Source organism: Dasypus novemcinctus, chromosome 23 (genome assembly GCF_030445035.2).
Source record: "Dasypus novemcinctus isolate mDasNov1 chromosome 23, mDasNov1.1.hap2, whole genome shotgun sequence".
Taxonomy (NCBI): Eukaryota; Metazoa; Chordata; class Mammalia; order Cingulata; family Dasypodidae; genus Dasypus; species Dasypus novemcinctus.
Window position 1 is genome coordinate 15,177,140 of NC_080695.1, and position 17,993 is coordinate 15,195,132.

Genomic DNA, 17,993 nt, shown 5'->3' on the forward strand with positions numbered 1-17,993 from the left:
GCGGGGTGGCGCCGGGCGGCCCGCGGGGCAGGGGGGCGGGCAAGCCTCGCGCCGGAGGGGCCGGCCCCCGCGCGTCCTTTTGTTCCGGGGCTGCAGGGCGGGGCAGGCCCAGGTTTCGCGGTCTAGAGTCTAGTCTACTCTCCAGAGCGGCCATGATTTCCCAGTTCTTCATTCTGTCCTCCAAGGGGGACCCTCTCATCTACAAAGACTGTATCCTTGGCGCGCGGGGTGTGGGGGGTAGGGCCCCAGGTCGCCCTGCACCGCCGGCTCCTTAACTGCGCTTCCACCCGCTCAGTCCGCGGGGACAGTGGCGGCAGGGATGTGGCCGAGCTCTTCTACCGGAAGCTGACGGGACTGCCTGGAGACGAGTCCCCGGTTGTCATGGTAACCACCCGCGGGCCCTGGTTGGGGGCTGGGTGGGCGACGCCTCCTCCTCCTCCCAGGGCTGTACCCCTGAGATCTTTCGATTGGGGGGTACAGTCCTCCCAGTAATATGAACGCTTAATGAGCTGTAGCAGTGCAGCAGGCATAGCTTTTTACCTGTCTCTAGGGTCGGCCCTGCTGTTACCCCAATTTACACAGAGGAAGTTGGGGCTTAGGGAGGTTTTACACGTCGCCCAGTCACACTGCTGGCAACTAGGGGAACCAGGATATGAACTCAGCTTTGCCAGCTCTTTACCTCCACAACTCTTTTCCGTTTCTGTCTCAGCACCACGACGACCGTCATTTTATTCACATCAGACACAGTGGCCTCTACTTAGTGGCCACAACTTCAGAAAACGTTTCTCCCTTCAGCCTCCTAGAGCTGCTCTCCCGGTGAGGAGGGCTGGGCCTGGCCGGGCAGTGGGGATCTGAGAGGAGGAGATGATGCACACTCCTTTTGTTTCCTCAGGCTAGCCACTCTCCTGGGTGACTACTGTGGCTCCCTCAGCGAGGGGACCATCTCCCGCAATGTGGCTCTGGTCTATGAACTTCTAGACGAAGTGCTGGTAAGCCCTCACTTGGCTGCTGTTCCCCTGAGGGTAGATCCACTCTGACCCACAGAAGCCTGTTGTTGGGAGCCTAAGCCCACTCCTTTCTCACTCTTTTCCTCCACTAACCACCCCAGACTCCTCCTTTCACTAACAGGACTACGGCTATGTACAGACCACATCCACGGAGATACTGAGGAACTTCATCCAGACAGAAGCGGTGGTCAGCAAGCCCTTCAGCCTCTTTGACCTCAGCAGTGTTGGTTTGGTCAGTAGAGGAAAAAAGAAGAGGGCAGAGAGGGAGAAGAAGGGCTGGCCAGGAGCATCAAACCAGAGGAATACTTACTTGGGGTACCTTACAGTTTGGAGCTGAGACGCAACAGAGCAAGGTGGCTCCCAGCAGTGCAGCTAGCCGCCCTGTCCTGACCAGTCGCTCTGACCAGGTAAGGGAGGGATTCGCAAGCTCAGGTCCTCCATTTTTGTTCTGGCGTCCCAGGGTCCAAGATCCAGCCATGTCTTTGCACCTCCCCTAGATCTGGGCATCGTCCCCTTCCCTTCCAGGTCTCCACCCCTGGGGTCCTCACCTCAACTGCATTCATCTTAGAATGTAGGCCATTCAGCCTTCAACCACCTAAAATGTCTCTCTTTCTCAGAGTCAGAAGAACGAAGTTTTTTTAGATGTGGTCGAGAGATTGTCTGTATTGATAGCGTCTAATGTAAGTTTGGGTTCCAAGCCCCAGAGCTGAAGACAGGTGGTATTTGGGAGACATGTTGGAGAGGTCATGATTCTGGGCATTAACCTCCTCCTCTCAGGGCTCACTACTGAAGGTGGATGTGCAGGGGGAGATCCGACTCAAGAGCTTTCTTCCCAGCGGCTCTGGTGAGAAGTCTGCATACTGGACACAGGCCCGGGTGGGACAGGCTCCTTGGCGGCACATGTGGTGGTGTTTGGTGACTTTTCCGATGTTCTTTCCTCTGACAGAGATGCGCATTGGCTTGACAGAGGAATTTTGCGTGGGGAAGTCAGAACTGAGAGGTGAGGAGGAAGCAGGTCTTCTCTGCTAAGTGTAGGTGTTTACCAAAGATTTTATAGAGAGAAGTTGGATTAGCTTACACCAGGCCCAGGCAAGGGCATTTGGGTGTGAGAGAAGGATCCCCCTCCCTGCTTTTCTTTTCCAAAGTAGGTTAAGGGAGGGGTCTTCTCTTTTTCCAGGTTATGGACCAGGAATTCGGGTCGATGAGGTCTCATTTCACAGCTCTGTGCATCTGGACGAATTCGAGTCTCATCGAATCATGCGCCTGCAGCCACCTCAGGGAGAGGTCTAGACGTGTGGCCCAGCATTACCCAGCGTGTTCCGCCTCCTGGGGGAAGGGAGGCAGTTCAGGTGTAAGGAGACCAAACTGACCTCCACTCCTCTTTGGTTTCAGCTGACTGTGATGCGGTACCAACTCTCAGATGACCTTCCTTCCCCTCTCCCCTTCCGGCTCTTTCCTTCTGTGCAGTGGGACCGAGGCTCTGGCAGGTGAGACCATTTCTTCTGGTCTAGAACTTCTCTGGAACCCCAGCCAGTATACTTATATTTCTAAGTCCAGAGAGATTGTTAAGGGAGGATGCAGATCAGCAAGGGGCACCCCTCCCAAGAGGGCTCAGCCCACGTAGGCAAAGCGTGGCCAGTGGCGTTGGGCTGGATCTCGTCATTTTTCCTCTTCTCCTTGGGCACAACCTGCACAGCCATGCAGGGAGGCCCTGGGTGGGGAATGGGGAGGAGCCAGTTGAACATGTCCCAGTAGTACTATTTTATTCTTTCACCCAGGCTCCAGGTTTATCTGAAGTTACGATGTGATCTACCTTCAAAGAGGTAAGAGTGTGGTCAGGGCTACTGTGGCTATGTGGACTAGGAGATGGTCAAGATAAACTGCTTCCTCCTTGATCCACCAACCTCACTATCCAATTTAGTTAGAGGCTCTTAGAGTCTGGGAAGGGAATGATGGTGGCATCTGTGCTGATGCCTAGGTGTGACACTAAAGGAAGGTGGGCTTCCTGAAGCTGATTTTGGTCATTTCTTCCTCGTAGCCAAGCACTCAACGTCAGGCTGCATCTTCCCCTGCCGCGAGGGGTGCTCAGGTTAGCCTGTGTGTGCTATAGGGAGGCGGGTGGAGGCAGGATAGCCCTGGGGAGGAGGGGACAATTGGCCTATCCCCCAGGAAGGCAGAGGCTGAGCTCAGCCTCTTTCCTCTCCAAACCCCAGCCTATCTCAGGAGCTGAGCAGCCCGGAACAGAAGGCAGAGCTAGGGGAGGGAGCCCTTCGCTGGGACCTACCTCGCGTCCAAGGAGGCTCTCAGCTTTCAGGCCTTTTCCAGGTATCAGCTCTTGATTCTCTAACAGCTTCTGCAGCCTCAGTTTCCAGCCCTGACCACCCCTCCCGATGCAGCTGCTGCATTACTCTACAGTGTCGTTTGTGTCCTGGCCTTTTGACTCCCTGTGCCCCCTCCCTTCCAACTCTTCAGTACCCCTCTTCTGCCTCTCTCTTCATAGATGGATGTCCCAGGTCTCTCAGGGCCTCCTGGCCATGGGCCCTCCACCCCAACCCCTCCTCTGGGGCTGGGCCCGGCCAGCCTCTCCTTTGAGCTTCCCCGGCACACGTGCTCCGGCCTCCAGGTGCGCTTCCTCAGGCTTTCCTTCAGACCCTGCGGCAATGCCAACCCCCACAAGTGGGTGCGGCACCTAAGCCACAGCGACGCCTATGTCATTCGGATCTGAAGACCTCCAGACTGGGACTCAGGCAGCAAAGTGTGCTCCAGCCTTCTGACCTATGGCTGTGGGTCTGGACAGGAAGAGGCCAGGAGAGCTCGATGGACTTGAGCCCTGTGTGGTATCTGATGCAGGAAGGACTGAAGTGGATCAAAACATATAAATCAGGCTTTTATTCTGAGGAACTGACTGTACAATATCAAAAAGAAAGGGGAAGAAGTAAGCTACGTCTTTCCCCTGGCCGTGCATGTGCGTTTATGTGTGTGTGGGTATCTGTAGAAGACAGCAGATAAGTGACAGCATCAAGGAGCAGGCTGTGGGGAGCCAGGTCCAGGGGCTTGGGAGCCATTGGCCTTTGGAGTCCCTGGGGCTGGAGGGGGACTGTCCCCAGCTTCCTGTTTTCCCCCACAGAGGGCACTGCCCCCGAGGGGTGAAGGGGATGTCGAGGGAGGAGGAACTGGAGAAGGGTGGGAGGTGGGGCCTCCTTTGCCCTCCCCTGTGGGGGGAAGAGAGACCACGATGTACTTCTGCACGCTGCCTGGACCAGAGGGGGCAGTGCTGGGTGGTGCAGTGGTGGCCGTGGAGACCAGCTTGACGATGGGCTGCACACTGGGGACTGTGGTGGTGACAGGAGAGGTGGTGGTAGAGCCTGAGCCGGGGGCCGAGGTGCTGAGGGACAGGACCTGGGAGAAAGAAAAGGCAGGGCCTTGAGCTGCCCCCCCCCAGAGGGTCTTTCTCCAGAGGACTGGGGTCATAGCCCTCATCACAGACTCTTGCCAGCTCAAGGGCCTTGTCAGGCTGAGCAGTGACAGCCTCATGGCACCCCACAGATGACCCCTTCCATCTCCTGTCTTTGGTGCCCACTAGGGCACTCTGAGATGACCTGGGCCCCTCAGTGGAGGTGCAGTCCTCACCAGCCCCTCGTCCCACATGTCCCACATACCTGCTGGGTAGATGAGGCACTGGAGGATGATGACATTACGATAAACTTGGTTGGAGGAGGGGAAGGCTGAGGAGGGGCAGCAGCTCGTGCAGACACCAGTGTCTGGACAGGCAAAGCGATGGAGCCAGGGACCTTTAGCAAGCCAGGGGTGCGAGGCCCAGGCTGAGGGGCCTGGGAGAGGGTCAGTGTGGGCCGGGGCTGCAGGGAGAAGAGGCAAGATTGTTAACATCTGAGAAAAAGGAGAGCCTAGCAGGAAAGCTGGCTTCTCTGGTTTTTATCTGGGGTTGGGGCATCGTGCACTAAGGAAACCTGGACTCCCCCAGGACTGTGAGCCAGAAGGCCATGGATTTTAAAATAAAAGTGAAAGCTAAGATCTGAATGTCTGCGCAAGGCCCAGTCCTGACGAAAACCACAGTTCTGCCCTGCCCCGGTGTTCTCTCATCCACTCTCAGCTCTCCCACTTGGTCGCCCGTCCCCTGGCACTGACCTGGGTGATGGTCAGTGTGGTCCTGTTGACCTGCTGGGCCTGCAGAGCAGCCTGCGCCCGGGCCTTGACCACATGGGAGCAGAGGAGGGGCCCGAGGGAACCAAATTCTGTCCGATAGGCATCCTGGTTGTCAGGTGGGGGGCGCAGCTTTGCCAGAACTGGGGCACAGTGTTTCTGCAGAGGCCAAGAAAAGGCATGTAAAGGAAGGGCAGGTACTCAGAAGGGTGGTAGGGAAGAGGTGGAAAAGGAGATTTCCCCTTATTTCCTTATGCTCCTGTTGGAGGCTCCCACCATTGTGAGGGAGAATTTGCTAAGCACGAGGGTCACCATCTCTTAGTGGTGGTCGGCCCATACAGAGTTTGCCCTGCACAAAGTGGGCCTAGAGTGATGTGGAAGCATCGGGCAGTGCTGTCTAGAAGTAACCAGCTGAGAGTCCAGACGCCTTATTTCTTACTTTATCCCTCTGTGCCTCAGTCTTCCCACCTGCAAAACAGTCTTGGACTTGGAGGTGTGCTCTGAATAAATGAGAGTGTTGGAACAGAACACGCTTTTTGCTTCCTGAACACAGTGTGAGTGTGGAGGGATGGGTGGGACGAGGGCAGGGCAGGGGCTCCGGTCACCAGGAGGAGGCTCTGCACGTGGTCCGCTCCAATCCGGTCAATGGTGCTGAGCACGGGGCCATCCAGGACGCTGCGGATCCGCTCCCCCTCCTGCTGCAGCCTTGGCAGAAGCAGAGTCTTAATCACCTGTTAGGAAGGGGGGAAAGCCAGGGCCATGGGGTCACCACCCAGCTGTGATCCCACTGAGGGGGCTGGACTTTGTAACTTCATGACTGTCTCCCTCCCCCAGTTCTTCCCCACTGGGGCCTAACATCGTGTCCCAGTTCTGCCAGGCCTGCAATGGAGCCGTAACGAGTTGTCCATGGAGTCTTCTCATCCACCCAGCTCTGTATGGGGAAGGAAAAATAAATTCAGGTAAAGGGATCTAAAAAGAGCTAATGGCTAAGACCCAAGTACCATAAGCACACTTTCCTTGTAAATCGTTAAGATGTTACTGCTAAGGCGGACGTCCTCTAGACCACCACAATTCCAGTCCCCTTCCCTGGGCACCTTGCCTTCAGGGTCATTCCCCCCTGCCATACCTGACCCCCCACCGGTTCAGCTGACAGCCCTGGAGCAGTGATGGAGGCCCGTTTACACTCCATGTGCTCTGTTCTCCGTGCTCACCTTTGTGAAGGTCTTGGTGATCCGGGACTGGATGTTGTTAGTGGTGGTGCTGAAGTGCTTGCAGATCTGGGCCACCAGGCGGGCAGCGAAGTCACGGAGTGCCCAGTGGTTATCCACATCTGGTCGCAGGCACAGCTGTCTGCTCACAATGCAGGTCATCACAGCTGGAATCAGCTCATGCACCTGAGGGAGGAGTGGCGAATCAGCTGGTCCTGACAACTGTCCCCGAGCCCTGGGAAGAGAGGTGGGCGGGCAGGGCCACTCACATATTTTTCTAGATATAGGGTCGGGTTATCCATCAATGCTTTCACCATGCGCATCAGATAGATGAGCAGGGCCAGGTTGTTCTGCACCACGTTCACCCGGACCTGAGGGCAGGAGAGCGAAGGGGCAGTGAGGCCCCCCCAGTGAGCTGCATCTGCCACCTCCTCGCCCCTCGGAACCTCCTCCTAAGTCCTGGCCTTCCTGCATCTTCTCACCCCCTCTGAGATGAAGGTGCTGAATCGAGGCAGCATCTGGTAGAGCCCCGGGTCTGTGGCAATGCTCTGCAGCGCTTCCTGTGGGAGGAAAGGAGGCAGGTGAGGTAGGGACAGGGACCATAGAGAGGACTTCGTGGGGCCTCAGAGAGGAGGCAGGACGGTGGGGCCCTCACCGCTCTCTTGGCCTCACATGACCCCACACAGGCTTCTGTGATCTCCTTGTAGTAAAGCTGCTGCTCCACAGACAGTTCGTGGATACTTCGGGGTTTCAGACGCAAAGGGCCCCCCTCCAGCAAGGGTGGTGCCTTCTTCTCTTTCCCTGTGCGAATTGGGAAAATGAGTTAGGAAAAAAAGAGCTCTGGAAGAGGCCTCAGTCCTAGACAAACCTTAAGCTTCCACTTCTCCCACCTAAGGAGACCTGGCTTCCTTTATGCCTCTTGATCCTCTTGTGCTCTTGCCTGAGTGCTCACCCTCTGCCCTCACCTCACCACTTTACCAATGACCACCAGGCTTTGGGGCAGGAGTCTGGAGAGGCATGGCCTAGTAGTACTGACCTTTGCCATCGGCTGGGGCAGCCCCTTGACCTTTGCCTTTCAGGGGCCCATCTTCTTCCTGTCCTGGCTTTGCTGACTTCAAGGGTTCTGTGGCCTCAGCTTTCTGCTGTTCCTTGGGAGCTGGTGGGAAAGCAATTGCAGCAGGAGGAGTGATGAGAGTGGCCGGAGATGTAATGGAAGATGGGTGAAGGAGATAGAGGGGGTTGGGTTCTGGGCATGAAGGTTACCTGGAGGAGGATTCTCTGGAATAGCTGGTTGGCAGCCCTCAATGCTCAACCAATGAGCTGCAAGAAGGAAGGTGTACAGTTGAGTTGCCTTTAGAGGGACACTGTGAGCCACTCTACACTGTGTTTTAGTTCCTGTTTCCCCTTCCTGCAACTCATCAGTCTCCCCAAACCCATATGCACTGCTCCTTCTTTCCCGCTTCCCTGCCATCCTGCTCTCCCCTCCTCCAACCTTTGAGGCAGACATCCAGGGGCACCCGGGGCAGAGGAGTATTGATGATGTCGCTTAGGTCAACCTCCTTCTCCTCATAGAAGTAAAGCTCTCGGCCCCCGCCAGAGGCGAAACGGAATGGAATAAACTCCTGGGCGTGGAAGCCATATAGTGGCTACAGCAGGAGAGAGCGAGATAAGGATGAAAAGGAAGCCTGTGGAGGCAGAGCTGAGGGCAAAGGCAGGGTCTGAAAGGATGGCTCTCACCACCCTGCTCCCATCTCAGTCCTCCTGCTCCTTTGTGTATGTCCCAGTCACCTCGACATTCTTTAGTTTCAGCGCATAGTCAATGTCACTGGTGGTGAGCTTCTGCCGCTTCCCCATGTGCATGAACTTCAAGGCATCCTGGGGGTATGAGAAGAGACATCAGCCCAAGACCTGGGGGAGGAAGAAGATCTGGGGAACATCCTCCATACCAGGCAGGGCTGGGTGGAGAGGCCAGGTTACCTGAGCAATCTCCTTGATACGGTAGCTGACCTCGTCTGTGAGCAGCTGGCAGGTCTCCTCCTGAATCTGAGCGATGCCCATTGATTCAGCCACCACCTTCATCGACTCAGAGGGCAGCACAGTATTGCTGAGCTTCAGCTTCTTCTCCTCAGCCATCCTGAGCTTCTCCTTCCTTCCCCCTAAGGACGATGCCCCAGAGTGGAAAGATGGAGAAACTGGCAGGAGGACGGGGCAGGTGGAAGAGATAAAAAGAACTATGAGACCCAAAGAAAAGGGACTTCAGTCAGGAGAAGCCACCACAAAGGGGGGGGGGGGGGCACTGGAGATGGGAGGAGGGAAGGAACTAGGAATGTTTTCTGTCCATTCCCGAGTGAGTCAGAACTGAGTTGCAACAGAAAAAGGCAGGAATCCAGTCCAGTTGACTGAGCTGTCATTTATGGCAGGCACTGTACAAACGACGATGTAGAGTAGAATGGACACAGACCTGAATTTAAAACCCAGCTCTATCATTACCTAGCTGTATTACTTGGACAAATTAAGTTCTCCCAGCTTTGGTTTTCACATCTGTATAGTGTGCACGAGGCCTTTCCCCTGAAGGTTGTTAAGCATATATCTTCATCTCCCCTACCTATACTAGACAGAAATACAATCGCGGTTATAGAACTCTCCACTCTTGAGCCTACATGCTCACACACTGGACATGATGAGAGGTACAACCGTGCTGGCCAGTTCTCACTTGAAATTCATGACCATGAGCATCCAATGCGCGCTTAGGGCTGCCAGACAATACCGAATCAACATGAGCGGTACTCTCTGACCCTAGGTGAAGCCACCCTATTTCCCTACGGAGAACATTTCCCCGCCGTTGTCCCCAGGACCTGGTCCTTTCCAGAACACGTCCTACTGGAGTGTGACTGTTTGCGTGTTTTCATGCTACCCCCGCACTGGAACCCGTAGACAGTAGGCGTCCAATAAAGGCTCATATGACACGCTACAGCTTCGGGAGCTTCAGGCCGCTGGAAGTGGCAGGAGGGCTTCCCAGGGGAAAGGAAGTCTTAGGTGGTATAGGAGTTTTCCCAACAGTGAAGCCGAGGGAAGGCCCCCAGGCAATGGGTACCGCACTAAAGGCTCTGCGAACTCTCTCCCAACATCTCCCATTGCAAACGCAGGCACGGGAGGCCCCCCGCGCATGGATACACAGCCAACCGTCCTCTTCCCGATCCCACAGGAGTCCCTCAAGGGGTCTCGTTCCCGGTATCACCCAGATCCGCCCCTGCCAGCTAAGCGCCAAGCGCAGGAATAACTTCTCACCGGTGCCCAAGCGCCGCTCACCCGGCGCCCGGCGCCATATTGGCCCCGCCCCCTCACGGGAACAGGTCCGGGCAGAGATGGAGAGCAATCCACCTCCTTTTCCCAGAGCCGGAATAAATTCCTTAGGCTCAAAGTATTAAATTATATTTAATAGAAACATATCCATGTGTGAGAAGCACGCTCTCCTGTCCCAGATACTTCAACTTATTTCTTCAATACTCGGCAGGCAGGACCTGCAGCAGGCGCGACAAAACTGTGGCCGCGAAGCGGAGGAGCCGGAAGTCCCGCCCCCTTGGGGTTGTCACTGCGCACGCGCTTCTGATGCCAGGCTGGATTTAAGGCTTCCGCACACCGCCTCTGAACTTAAAGGGCCCCGTGCCTTGCCGGAGTAGTGTTGGCAATAGGTGGGTGGTAGTTTGAGGACCGCGCTTTGCCATGGGACCTGTGCGGTTGGGAGAGTTGCTCTTCATTTTGGCCGTGTTCGGGGCTTGGGCTGGGACGCCAAAGGAGGAAGACGATGCCACAGAGCGCTTGCCCAGCAAATGCGAAGGTATCTAAAGCAGATAGCCCCTGTCCGCAGCCCCCTGCTCCACCTCCCTCGGCTAGGGGCACATAGGGGTTGAGGGAGTGTGGATGGGAAGGTAAGAAAAGTTGGGGCAAAGAGGGCCGTATGCTAAGCTAAAATCAATGTGTGATTTCTGAGCACAGTTAAGAGGCCTGCGGAGGTGTTAAAACAAGAACTGACAAGACCAAATGGACTGTGATGGGTGGGGCACTCGACCTCCTTGAAAGCCTCTGGGAGGTTCTCGTGGAACCTGAGGTCAAGGAAGGGAAAGCATAATGCTGCCCTCAAACTAAGGTACTACAATTCCCAGAAGACAACCAGAGGGAGTTCGCTTATCTCGCTGGCTTGGGCCCCCATAGTTTGTAGCTCTGGAACTATCTGCCAGGTCTGCCCACTCCACGGAGCATCTTCCTGTTGTGTGAGTCGCCAGCCGTAGGTCGGGAGGACCTGCAGGAGCTCGGTGTGAGGCCCATACTTTGTGGACGCCCTCTACCCGATCTCAGCAGAGATGCTTCTAAATTACAGGCTCCCATGTCCACCCCTCTCCCCACAGGGAATTTGGAGGGGAGTAACTCCGCCCTTGAAGCTCATAAACAAGAGAAGTACCACATCAGTGGGAGACTTTGCAGAGGGTGTGTACTATATAGCAAGCAGCATCTTCTGTGGCTGTCTGAGTGAGGGCCAAGCTGGGCGGGGGCATTCCAGAGCTGGATAATTGAGTGCCTTCCTTGGTTTCCTAATTTGTTGCCATCCTGACTTTAATTTCTTCCCTGGATCCTTTTTCTCACCTTCTCCCCACACTGCATTCAAATATGAGTGTCCCTCAGGCCTTGGTCCTCAGCTCTCTTCTTTCACTTCTGTCCCCCCATGCTTCTCCCGCACCTCCATCAGTCTTTTTAAACACAGATCTCATCATGTCAGTCCTTGCTTTGGCACCTCTGCAGGTCCCTTACTGTGATCAGAATACAGCCAACGTTCTTAGCGTAACGTATAAGTCTCTTTGCTGTTTGCCCCCAACCTTTCTTGCATTTCCATCCTCCTACCCCATCCCTAAAGTGCCCCTTGCTTCAGCCACACCCGTCACTGAGTGAGCCTCTTTTCTCACACCTGTCTCTGCACACTGCTTTCCCCCTGTCTGGAGCGACTCTTTCCCCTCTGTATCTGGCAAACTCCTATCTATTTTTCAAGACCCAGTTAAAGTGTCACTTCCCTTGGAAGCATTCCTTCTTATCTGTCATGTCCCACCAGCTCCTTGAGATAAAGGGGAAGTTTTTGTCTCCATGTCCTAGCATGGTACCTAGCACATTTTAGGCATTTTTGTCCCTTATCACAGTGTTTCATTTACTTTTCACTTCTGTATAGGCCCCTTTCTTGGGCCCCCCATGTGCTGGGTCACATGGTAGGTGCTGGAAAGACAGTAGTGGAGCAGATCTCACCCTTAAGGAAACTGCAGGCTAATAGGAGGTCAGTAAAGGACCATTGAATGAATTTTACATTTCCTAATGAGAGTAAGTCTCTTAGTCTGAACCCTTAGTGTCGGGCCCATTACACCATATTATCATCATCTGTTTGTCCCACTACACTGGCAGTGTCTCATGGATAGATATTGTGGGTCTTATTGCTCTATATATTGCTAGTGTGCATACAGAAGGAACTCAGTAAATAACTGCAGATTAACAGCAAACACTTAAGAGAGTGCTCATTCTGTGCCAGGCACTATTCTAGGGGCTTTACATGTACTGACTTATTTAATCCTCACCACGCCACTATGAGGAAGGTACTTTTGTTATCTTTATTTTTAAAATGAAGAAACAGGGGAACAGTGAGATTGTTAACACAGCTACAAAGTGGGTGAGCCAGAATCCTACTCACCCCAGTCATTCTGCCTCCAGAACCTGCTCTTGCAACCATCGCGCTGTGCTGCCTTTGGTCCTCTGCAGCATGCCACTGTGTTTGTCTTTCCCAGCCCCTCAGACATCTCTCCTCTCCACCAGTCTGTAAGCTGCTGAGCCTGGAGCTACAGGAGGAGCTGAGTCGCACTGGCCGGTCTCGAGAGGTGCTGGAGCTGGGGCAGGTGCTAGACACAGGCAAGAGGAAGAGACATGTCCCTTACAGTGTTTCGTGAGTCTCTCTTGGTGCTCCTCCACCTCCCAAGCCCTGAAAGAGCCCTGGGAACAACTGCAGCATCTAGGGAGTCTTTGTTTCCCCTCTTCCCACAGGGAGACAAGGCTAGAAGAGGCCTTGGAGAATTTATGTGAGCGGATCCTGGATTACAGCGTTCACGCTGAGCGCAAGGGCTCACTGAGATATGCCAAGGTCAGACTCTGTACTGGGGCAGCCGTGACTGGGGATGCTACTTCTCAGAAACAGTGACTTTTATCCCCTGAAGTCCTCAAAAGATGTCTGCCTAACTTTCCCCAGTTCCAGATTATACCCTCTTCCTCATGAGACTCCCACATTTCACCTTCATGGAACTTACCCCTGAGTTTCCAGTAGGTGAAAAGCTGATGAGGCAGTGAAAGGGAAGGAAGAGGTGGCCAGTGGGCTGGGCTAATCCCAAATTCCTCATCTCTCAGGGTCAGAGTCAGACCATGGCAACCCTGAAGGGCCTGGTACAGAAAGGAGTGAAGGTGGATCTGGGGATCCCCCTGGAGCTGTGGGACGAGCCCAGTGTGGAGGTCACATTCCTCAAGAAGCAGGTAGGATAGGATACTATATTGCAAGGGGACCTGAGAGGGGAGCTGGGTCCCTAGGATTTGACTGTAGGGGATGTCCACCTCTCAGCAGGGAGAAGGGGGTGGAAGTGGTAAGAGTGAGGACTGTGCCATCAATTGATGTGGCCCTGGAGCATGTCAAGAAGTGGTAGCAGAGGAGGCTAATAATAACTGCTACTGCTTATTGAGCACTTGGCATGTGCCCAAGTCAGGACCACAAGCAGCCTGATGTGGTGGGTACTATTTCCATTTCCCACTTCATAGGCAAGGAACTGAGACTCAAAGAAGTTTAATATGTAACCTACTTGGCACAAAATAGGTATTAGTAGATGTTTGTTCAATGAAGGAGGATCACATCTAGTAAACCAAGCTTAACCTCCAGGCTGCCTCCAAGGTCAGTCAGGTAGGGAAGGGGAGACAAGGAGTAGAGATCAGAGAGAAGGGTTTCCAAGGCCCAGCAGAACAGACACCCTTCTGGCCTTTGCTTTCTCTTGGCCAGTGTGAGACCATGCTGGAGGAGTTTGAAGATATTGTGGGAGATTGGTACTTCCATCACCAGGAACAGCCCCTACAGCATTTTCTATGTGAAGGTCATGTGCTGTCAGCTACAGAAACTGGTAAGTGTGTAGGTTGGGCCCCTTTCATACCTGCCCCAAACCTCCCCTACTCCCAAGACCAATATCTATCTAAAATCTCTCTCACCCAATCTAGCATGTCTACAGGAAACTTGGACAGAGAAGGAGAAGATCACAGATGGGCAAGAGAAGACAGAAGAGGAGGAGGAACAGGAGGAGGAGGAAGAGATAAAAAATCCACCAGCCCACCTCAACCATGATCCAGAAGATCTTTGATGCTTGCCTTTGAGTTCCCAGGAGAGGCAGGGGTCATGGAGAAGAACCCTGATATCTGAGCTCTCTCTGCCCCACAGCTTTAAGGGTGTGTGTTTGTGTGTGACCCCACCCCAGACTTTGTGGCAGTTCTTTTCCATCTGGTCCCAGCCAGCATCCTGGTGGTGCAGCATGGTATAGCTATGGAGAGAGGATAGGTGGAGCAGACAGAAGTCCTGCCCCAACAGACAAGCCCTCTCTGCCTGCCATCCAGCCCCTTAATTGGGAGACGTATGTGGTGATGGAGGGCTTTACACTTTAATTAGCTCTACTACCCCTAGGGGTCAGCGGTGGCTTTGGGGCTGTGGGCCGTGGGAAAGTTACTTTGACTTTCTAGGTTTTAGTTTTTAGATCGGTGCAAGGAAGAGGCCAGAATGGACAGCCTTTACGACCCCTTCAAACTGTCTGCTTCCAGGAGGTTGCGAGCGAGCGAACAGTGAACGAGATGGGGACAATGGATAGGGATGGGATGATGATGATCAATCAGGCAGGGTGGATACTCGGCTACTTCATATTAATTTCACCGAGTACCCACCATATAATTTCACAGGTGCCAAATTTTCTATATCACTATTAAACTTTTTAATATCACCTGGGCCCAAAGTTTCAAATAACCCCTCCGCTCACTGCCGTGCACGCATTATAGCCGGCCCCTCTGGGGTCGCCGTCCTCACAGATGCTAATAATGCTTGGTAATTATGTATCCCAGGGAGGCTGTCGGGGATCGCGGAGAACCGGCTTAGTGCTGGGTCTGTGCAGTCTCCGCCTCTACAGCTTTGGAGACTCGTCGGATTTAAGGATCCGCGGGTAGCGTCTCTTCGGCCACCATACTTGGGTGTACGGAGGCTCGCAGAGGACAAAATCCCGCGCGTCTTTCCGATTTCTGTACTGTCCCGAAGGCAAGACCTAAGAGAGGCGATCAAACTCGAGCCAAAGTAGATACTGGCTATGGGTAGAGTGAGGGTAGCCTTTGGTGGATCATGGGTGGGGGCTTTCAACAGGAAATTGGCGGGACGGGGGCCGAAGACGCGGAGAGAAGGGGCATTTGGGAAATTCCATCTTCGGGCGTTTAGGGCGATACTAACTTACGGCTACGTGGGGGTGACGTAAAACAGGCAGGAAGATGCCATTTGGGTTGAGATAAGAGCCAGGCGTGCGGGGGAAGTGGAGGCACTGACAGCCGCTTACAGTCACACTTCTTCGCCCCCAGCCCGACCTCTGCGGCTATGAGCAGCCTTGTGCGGACTGAGCCGCTGCGCGGGGAGCCCCCTCTGCTGGTGCCTGGCGACCCCTACTCCGTGGTGGTTCTGCTGCGGGGTTACGCAGAGCCCGAGGGCGGCGACAACGCTGTGCGCGCCGACGGCTCCGTGACCCTGGTCCTGCCACAGGCCTGGAGCCCGACGTCTGGCCACCGACATCCCCCGCCCTCGGGCGGCGGAGCCAAGACCTCCCTGGAGGAGGCGGCCCGTGGCCCCATCCTCGTGGACACCGGGGGTCCCTGGGCTCAGGAGGCGCTCCTTGGGGCCCTAGCGGGGCAGGGCGTGGCCCCAGGAGACGTGACTCTGGTGGTGGGGACCCATGGGCACTCGGATCACATCGGGAACCTGGGACTGTTCCCCGGGGCTGCTCTGCTGGTCTCGCACGACTTCTGCCTCCCCGGGGGCCACTATCTCCCCCACGGGCTGAATGAGGAGTGCCCCCTGCGGCTGGGTCCCGGGCTCGAGGTGTGGGCCACGCCAGGCCATGGGGGCCAGCGGGACGTGAGCTTGGTGGTGGCGGGCACGGCCCTGGGCACCGTGGTGGTGGCGGGTGACGTGTTTGAGCGCGATGGGGACGAGGACTCCTGGCAGGCGCTGAGCGAGGATCCGGTGGCCCAGGAGCGGAGCCGGAAGAGGGTCCTAGGCGCTGCCGACTTGGTTGTGCCTGGTCACGGGGCCCCGTTTAGAGTACTCAGGGAAGTCTCACAGCCAGAGAAGAAGGGTTTGGACCAAAGGCAGCAAGAACCCGCAGTGGACTAGGAGGCCGCGCCACTCCAGTTAGCACCAGGAGGGAGCTGGACTTTTGTCTGGGAAACCTCCAAGCCAAGGAGCTGGTGTCTGTGATCAAGGGAGGTGGTTTACAACCCTTTCAAAAGGCGAGTTTTCTAGTGAGGACAGAGCACCCCGTTTGTCACTGCCATCACCAATGTCACTCTGCTTGTCTCTGCAACTGAAGGAGGAACCAGGGGTTGGCTCAACCCTGCATGGGACCTCTTGGTGCCTCTCTGATAATGTTCTTGTGGGTCGGCCAAAATAAAAAGAAACCGCATTGAAAGTTACACTGCCCCAATGTCAATGTGAAACATTGGTAGTGTAATAAGGCAAATGTGGTCAGCTGTAGCTGCGTGGTCTGGCTGGAATGGTCTGGCATATAATGTCTCAGCTGGAATGGCTAGGATGGCTGGAGTCTCCTCCACATGTTTCAATCTCCAACTGAGAAATTGTTCATATGGTAGCAGAAATGTTTCTAGTGCTAGAGCAGATGCTGCAAGGCCACTTGAGCATGCACCATGTCACTTATACATTTTATTATTGGTCAAAAGGAGTCAGTGAGTCAAAGGCCACCTCAGGTTCAAAGGATGAGGAAATGGAGCTGCAAGGAATCTGTGGCCTTTTCTTTTTGGTAGTTGTTGCAATCTACCTTAGTGAAAGTGCATGAATTGGTGATGCTAAAAGTTCATCTTCTCCAGTTCCAGCTAGATCTTAAATGCTGCTGGGCAGTTCTTATTCATTTCCAGCAGCCCCTTTTCCCTTTACCTAAGGCAGCTCTTTCAGTCAGACCAAATCACTCCCTGCTCACTCCCAGAAGGGGGCAGCACTTCTTATGTCATGGAGATAGCAAACACCACGGTTCCCAGCTATCTGCACTTCTAGCCACCTTACCAGGAAACTGGTCAACACCTGCACCCAGTCTCACCTTTAGAAAAGAAGTGGTCCCTTGCTTGTGCTGTCTCATGTCCATTCAGGAATCCTTTGATTTACCCCTCCTATCATTTCCTTCATCATTAAATCATCCTTTTCCACTTTTAATTTCTTTTTAGAATATAAAGAATCTCAAGTTTATTCATTTGCTTAAAAAAATCCCTAAATGATTTTCTCTCTGATTACAGACTCTTCTTTCGCCCCCCCCCCCCCCCAGACTTTTCTTTTATATCTGTACTGATTCCTTGCCGTCATTTTCCATGGGCTGGGGGCAGTGGGGATTGGGGAGCAACTGCTTAATGGGTATATTATTTATGTTTGGTGTGATGAAAATGTTTTGGAACTGGATAGAGATGGTAGCAGCATAACATTGAACTTGATCTCAATTTTAAAAAGATCTTTTAAGTTTTTTATGGCTATTAAAGGAATAGTGTTGGGCCTAAGACCTTGGTGATATTAGGACCATGCTCTAACCAACTGAGCAACCAGCCACATACGGGAACTCTGTATCTTATGTGTAATCTTTGTGTTAACCTACAACTTCTCTAATTTAAAAACCGAATAACTCTGTGGTAATACCTTTGAAACTTGGATGGAATGTTAAAATTTCCAGCAACTATGACTTTTAAAAAGTAACTCAAAAATAAAAAAATAAAGGAAAAAAAAGTAAAATGAAACAACAACAACAAAAAGTATCTCAAGAAGAAAGAGAAAGACTAAGCAGTTCTTTTTTTTTTTTTTTAAAGATTTATTTATTTATTTAATTCCCCCCTCTCCCCCGGTTGTCTGTTCTCTGAGTTTGCTGCGTCTTGTTGTCGTCAGCGGCACGGGAAGTATGGGCGGCGCCATTCCTGGGCAGGCTGCACTTTCTTTCGCGCTGGGCGGCTCTCCTTACGGGGCGCACTCCTTGCGCGTGGGGCTCCCCTACGCGGGGGACACCCCTGCATGGCACGGCACTCCTTGTGCGCATCAGCACTGCTCATGGGCCAGCTCCACACATGTCAAGGAGGCCCGGGGTTTGAACCGCGGACCTCCCGCGTGGTAGACGAACGCCCTAACCACTGAGCCAAGTCCGTTTCCCTAAGCAGTTCTATAATTTTAAAAAACATTGAAGCTGGCCCAAATTCTTCCACACTTTCAAGGAATAAATCATCCCAGTCTTATCCAAACTCTGAAAGAGAATAGAAGAAGGGAAGGACTCTT

At 53.8% G+C, this 17,993-nt stretch overlaps 4 protein-coding genes across 7 annotated transcripts; 3 read left to right on the forward strand and 1 right to left on the reverse strand.

Annotated features, from left to right (window-relative positions):
• Positions 1-4: 4 nt before the first annotated feature.
• On the forward strand, positions 5-5,696 carry AP4M1 (adaptor related protein complex 4 subunit mu 1). Its single transcript, XM_004458353.5, has 15 exons — positions 5-210; positions 296-384; positions 710-816; positions 893-989; positions 1,129-1,239; positions 1,334-1,414; positions 1,625-1,687; positions 1,785-1,851; positions 1,954-2,007; positions 2,185-2,291; positions 2,400-2,494; positions 2,786-2,830; positions 3,046-3,096; positions 3,221-3,332; positions 3,508-5,696. Exons 1-15 carry the CDS (start codon positions 153-155, stop codon positions 3,730-3,732), a joined length of 1,362 nt encoding a protein of 453 aa, XP_004458410.1. The 5' UTR covers positions 5-152; the 3' UTR covers positions 3,733-5,696.
• On the reverse strand, positions 3,882-9,742 carry TAF6 (TATA-box binding protein associated factor 6). 2 transcript variants are annotated; one of them, XM_004458354.5, is made up of 15 exons: positions 9,665-9,742; positions 8,354-8,568; positions 8,165-8,251; positions 7,869-8,022; positions 7,640-7,696; positions 7,413-7,532; positions 7,032-7,177; positions 6,859-6,936; positions 6,646-6,747; positions 6,380-6,562; positions 6,025-6,099; positions 5,774-5,899; positions 5,154-5,327; positions 4,667-4,864; positions 3,882-4,406 (listed from the first exon to the last, which is right to left on the reverse strand). In XM_004458354.5, the coding sequence occupies exons 2-15, from the start codon at positions 8,507-8,509 to the stop codon at positions 4,026-4,028; spliced, it is 2,037 nt and encodes a 678-aa protein (XP_004458411.1). In that variant the 5' UTR covers positions 8,510-8,568; positions 9,665-9,742; the 3' UTR covers positions 3,882-4,025. The 2 variants fall into 2 exon arrangements, with proteins under 2 accessions (XP_004458411.1, XP_004458412.1); XM_004458355.5 differs by having other exon boundaries at positions 8,354-8,532; positions 9,665-9,715.
• A 222-nt stretch (positions 9,743-9,964) lies between these two features.
• Positions 9,965-14,421, forward strand: CNPY4 (canopy FGF signaling regulator 4). Of its 3 annotated transcripts, none has more exons than XM_023588735.2 (6): positions 9,965-10,214; positions 12,196-12,350; positions 12,449-12,545; positions 12,806-12,928; positions 13,443-13,560; positions 13,655-14,421. In XM_023588735.2, the coding sequence occupies exons 1-6, from the start codon at positions 10,182-10,184 to the stop codon at positions 13,792-13,794; spliced, it is 666 nt and encodes a 221-aa protein (XP_023444503.1). In that variant the 5' UTR covers positions 9,965-10,181; the 3' UTR covers positions 13,795-14,421. The 3 variants fall into 3 exon arrangements, with proteins under 3 accessions (XP_023444503.1, XP_023444504.1, XP_012380547.1); XM_012525093.4 differs by having other exon boundaries at positions 9,986-10,214; positions 12,224-12,350; XM_023588736.3 differs by lacking the exon at positions 12,806-12,928 and having other exon boundaries at positions 9,985-10,214; positions 12,224-12,350; positions 13,655-13,930.
• Positions 14,422-14,542: 121 nt separating this feature from the next.
• Positions 14,543-16,997, forward strand: MBLAC1 (metallo-beta-lactamase domain containing 1). The gene is made up of 2 exons (XM_004458348.5): positions 14,543-14,765; positions 15,041-16,997. Exon 2 carries the CDS (start codon positions 15,057-15,059, stop codon positions 15,846-15,848), a length of 792 nt encoding a protein of 263 aa, XP_004458405.2. The 5' UTR covers positions 14,543-14,765; positions 15,041-15,056; the 3' UTR covers positions 15,849-16,997.
• The last annotated feature ends 996 nt before the right edge of the window (positions 16,998-17,993 follow it).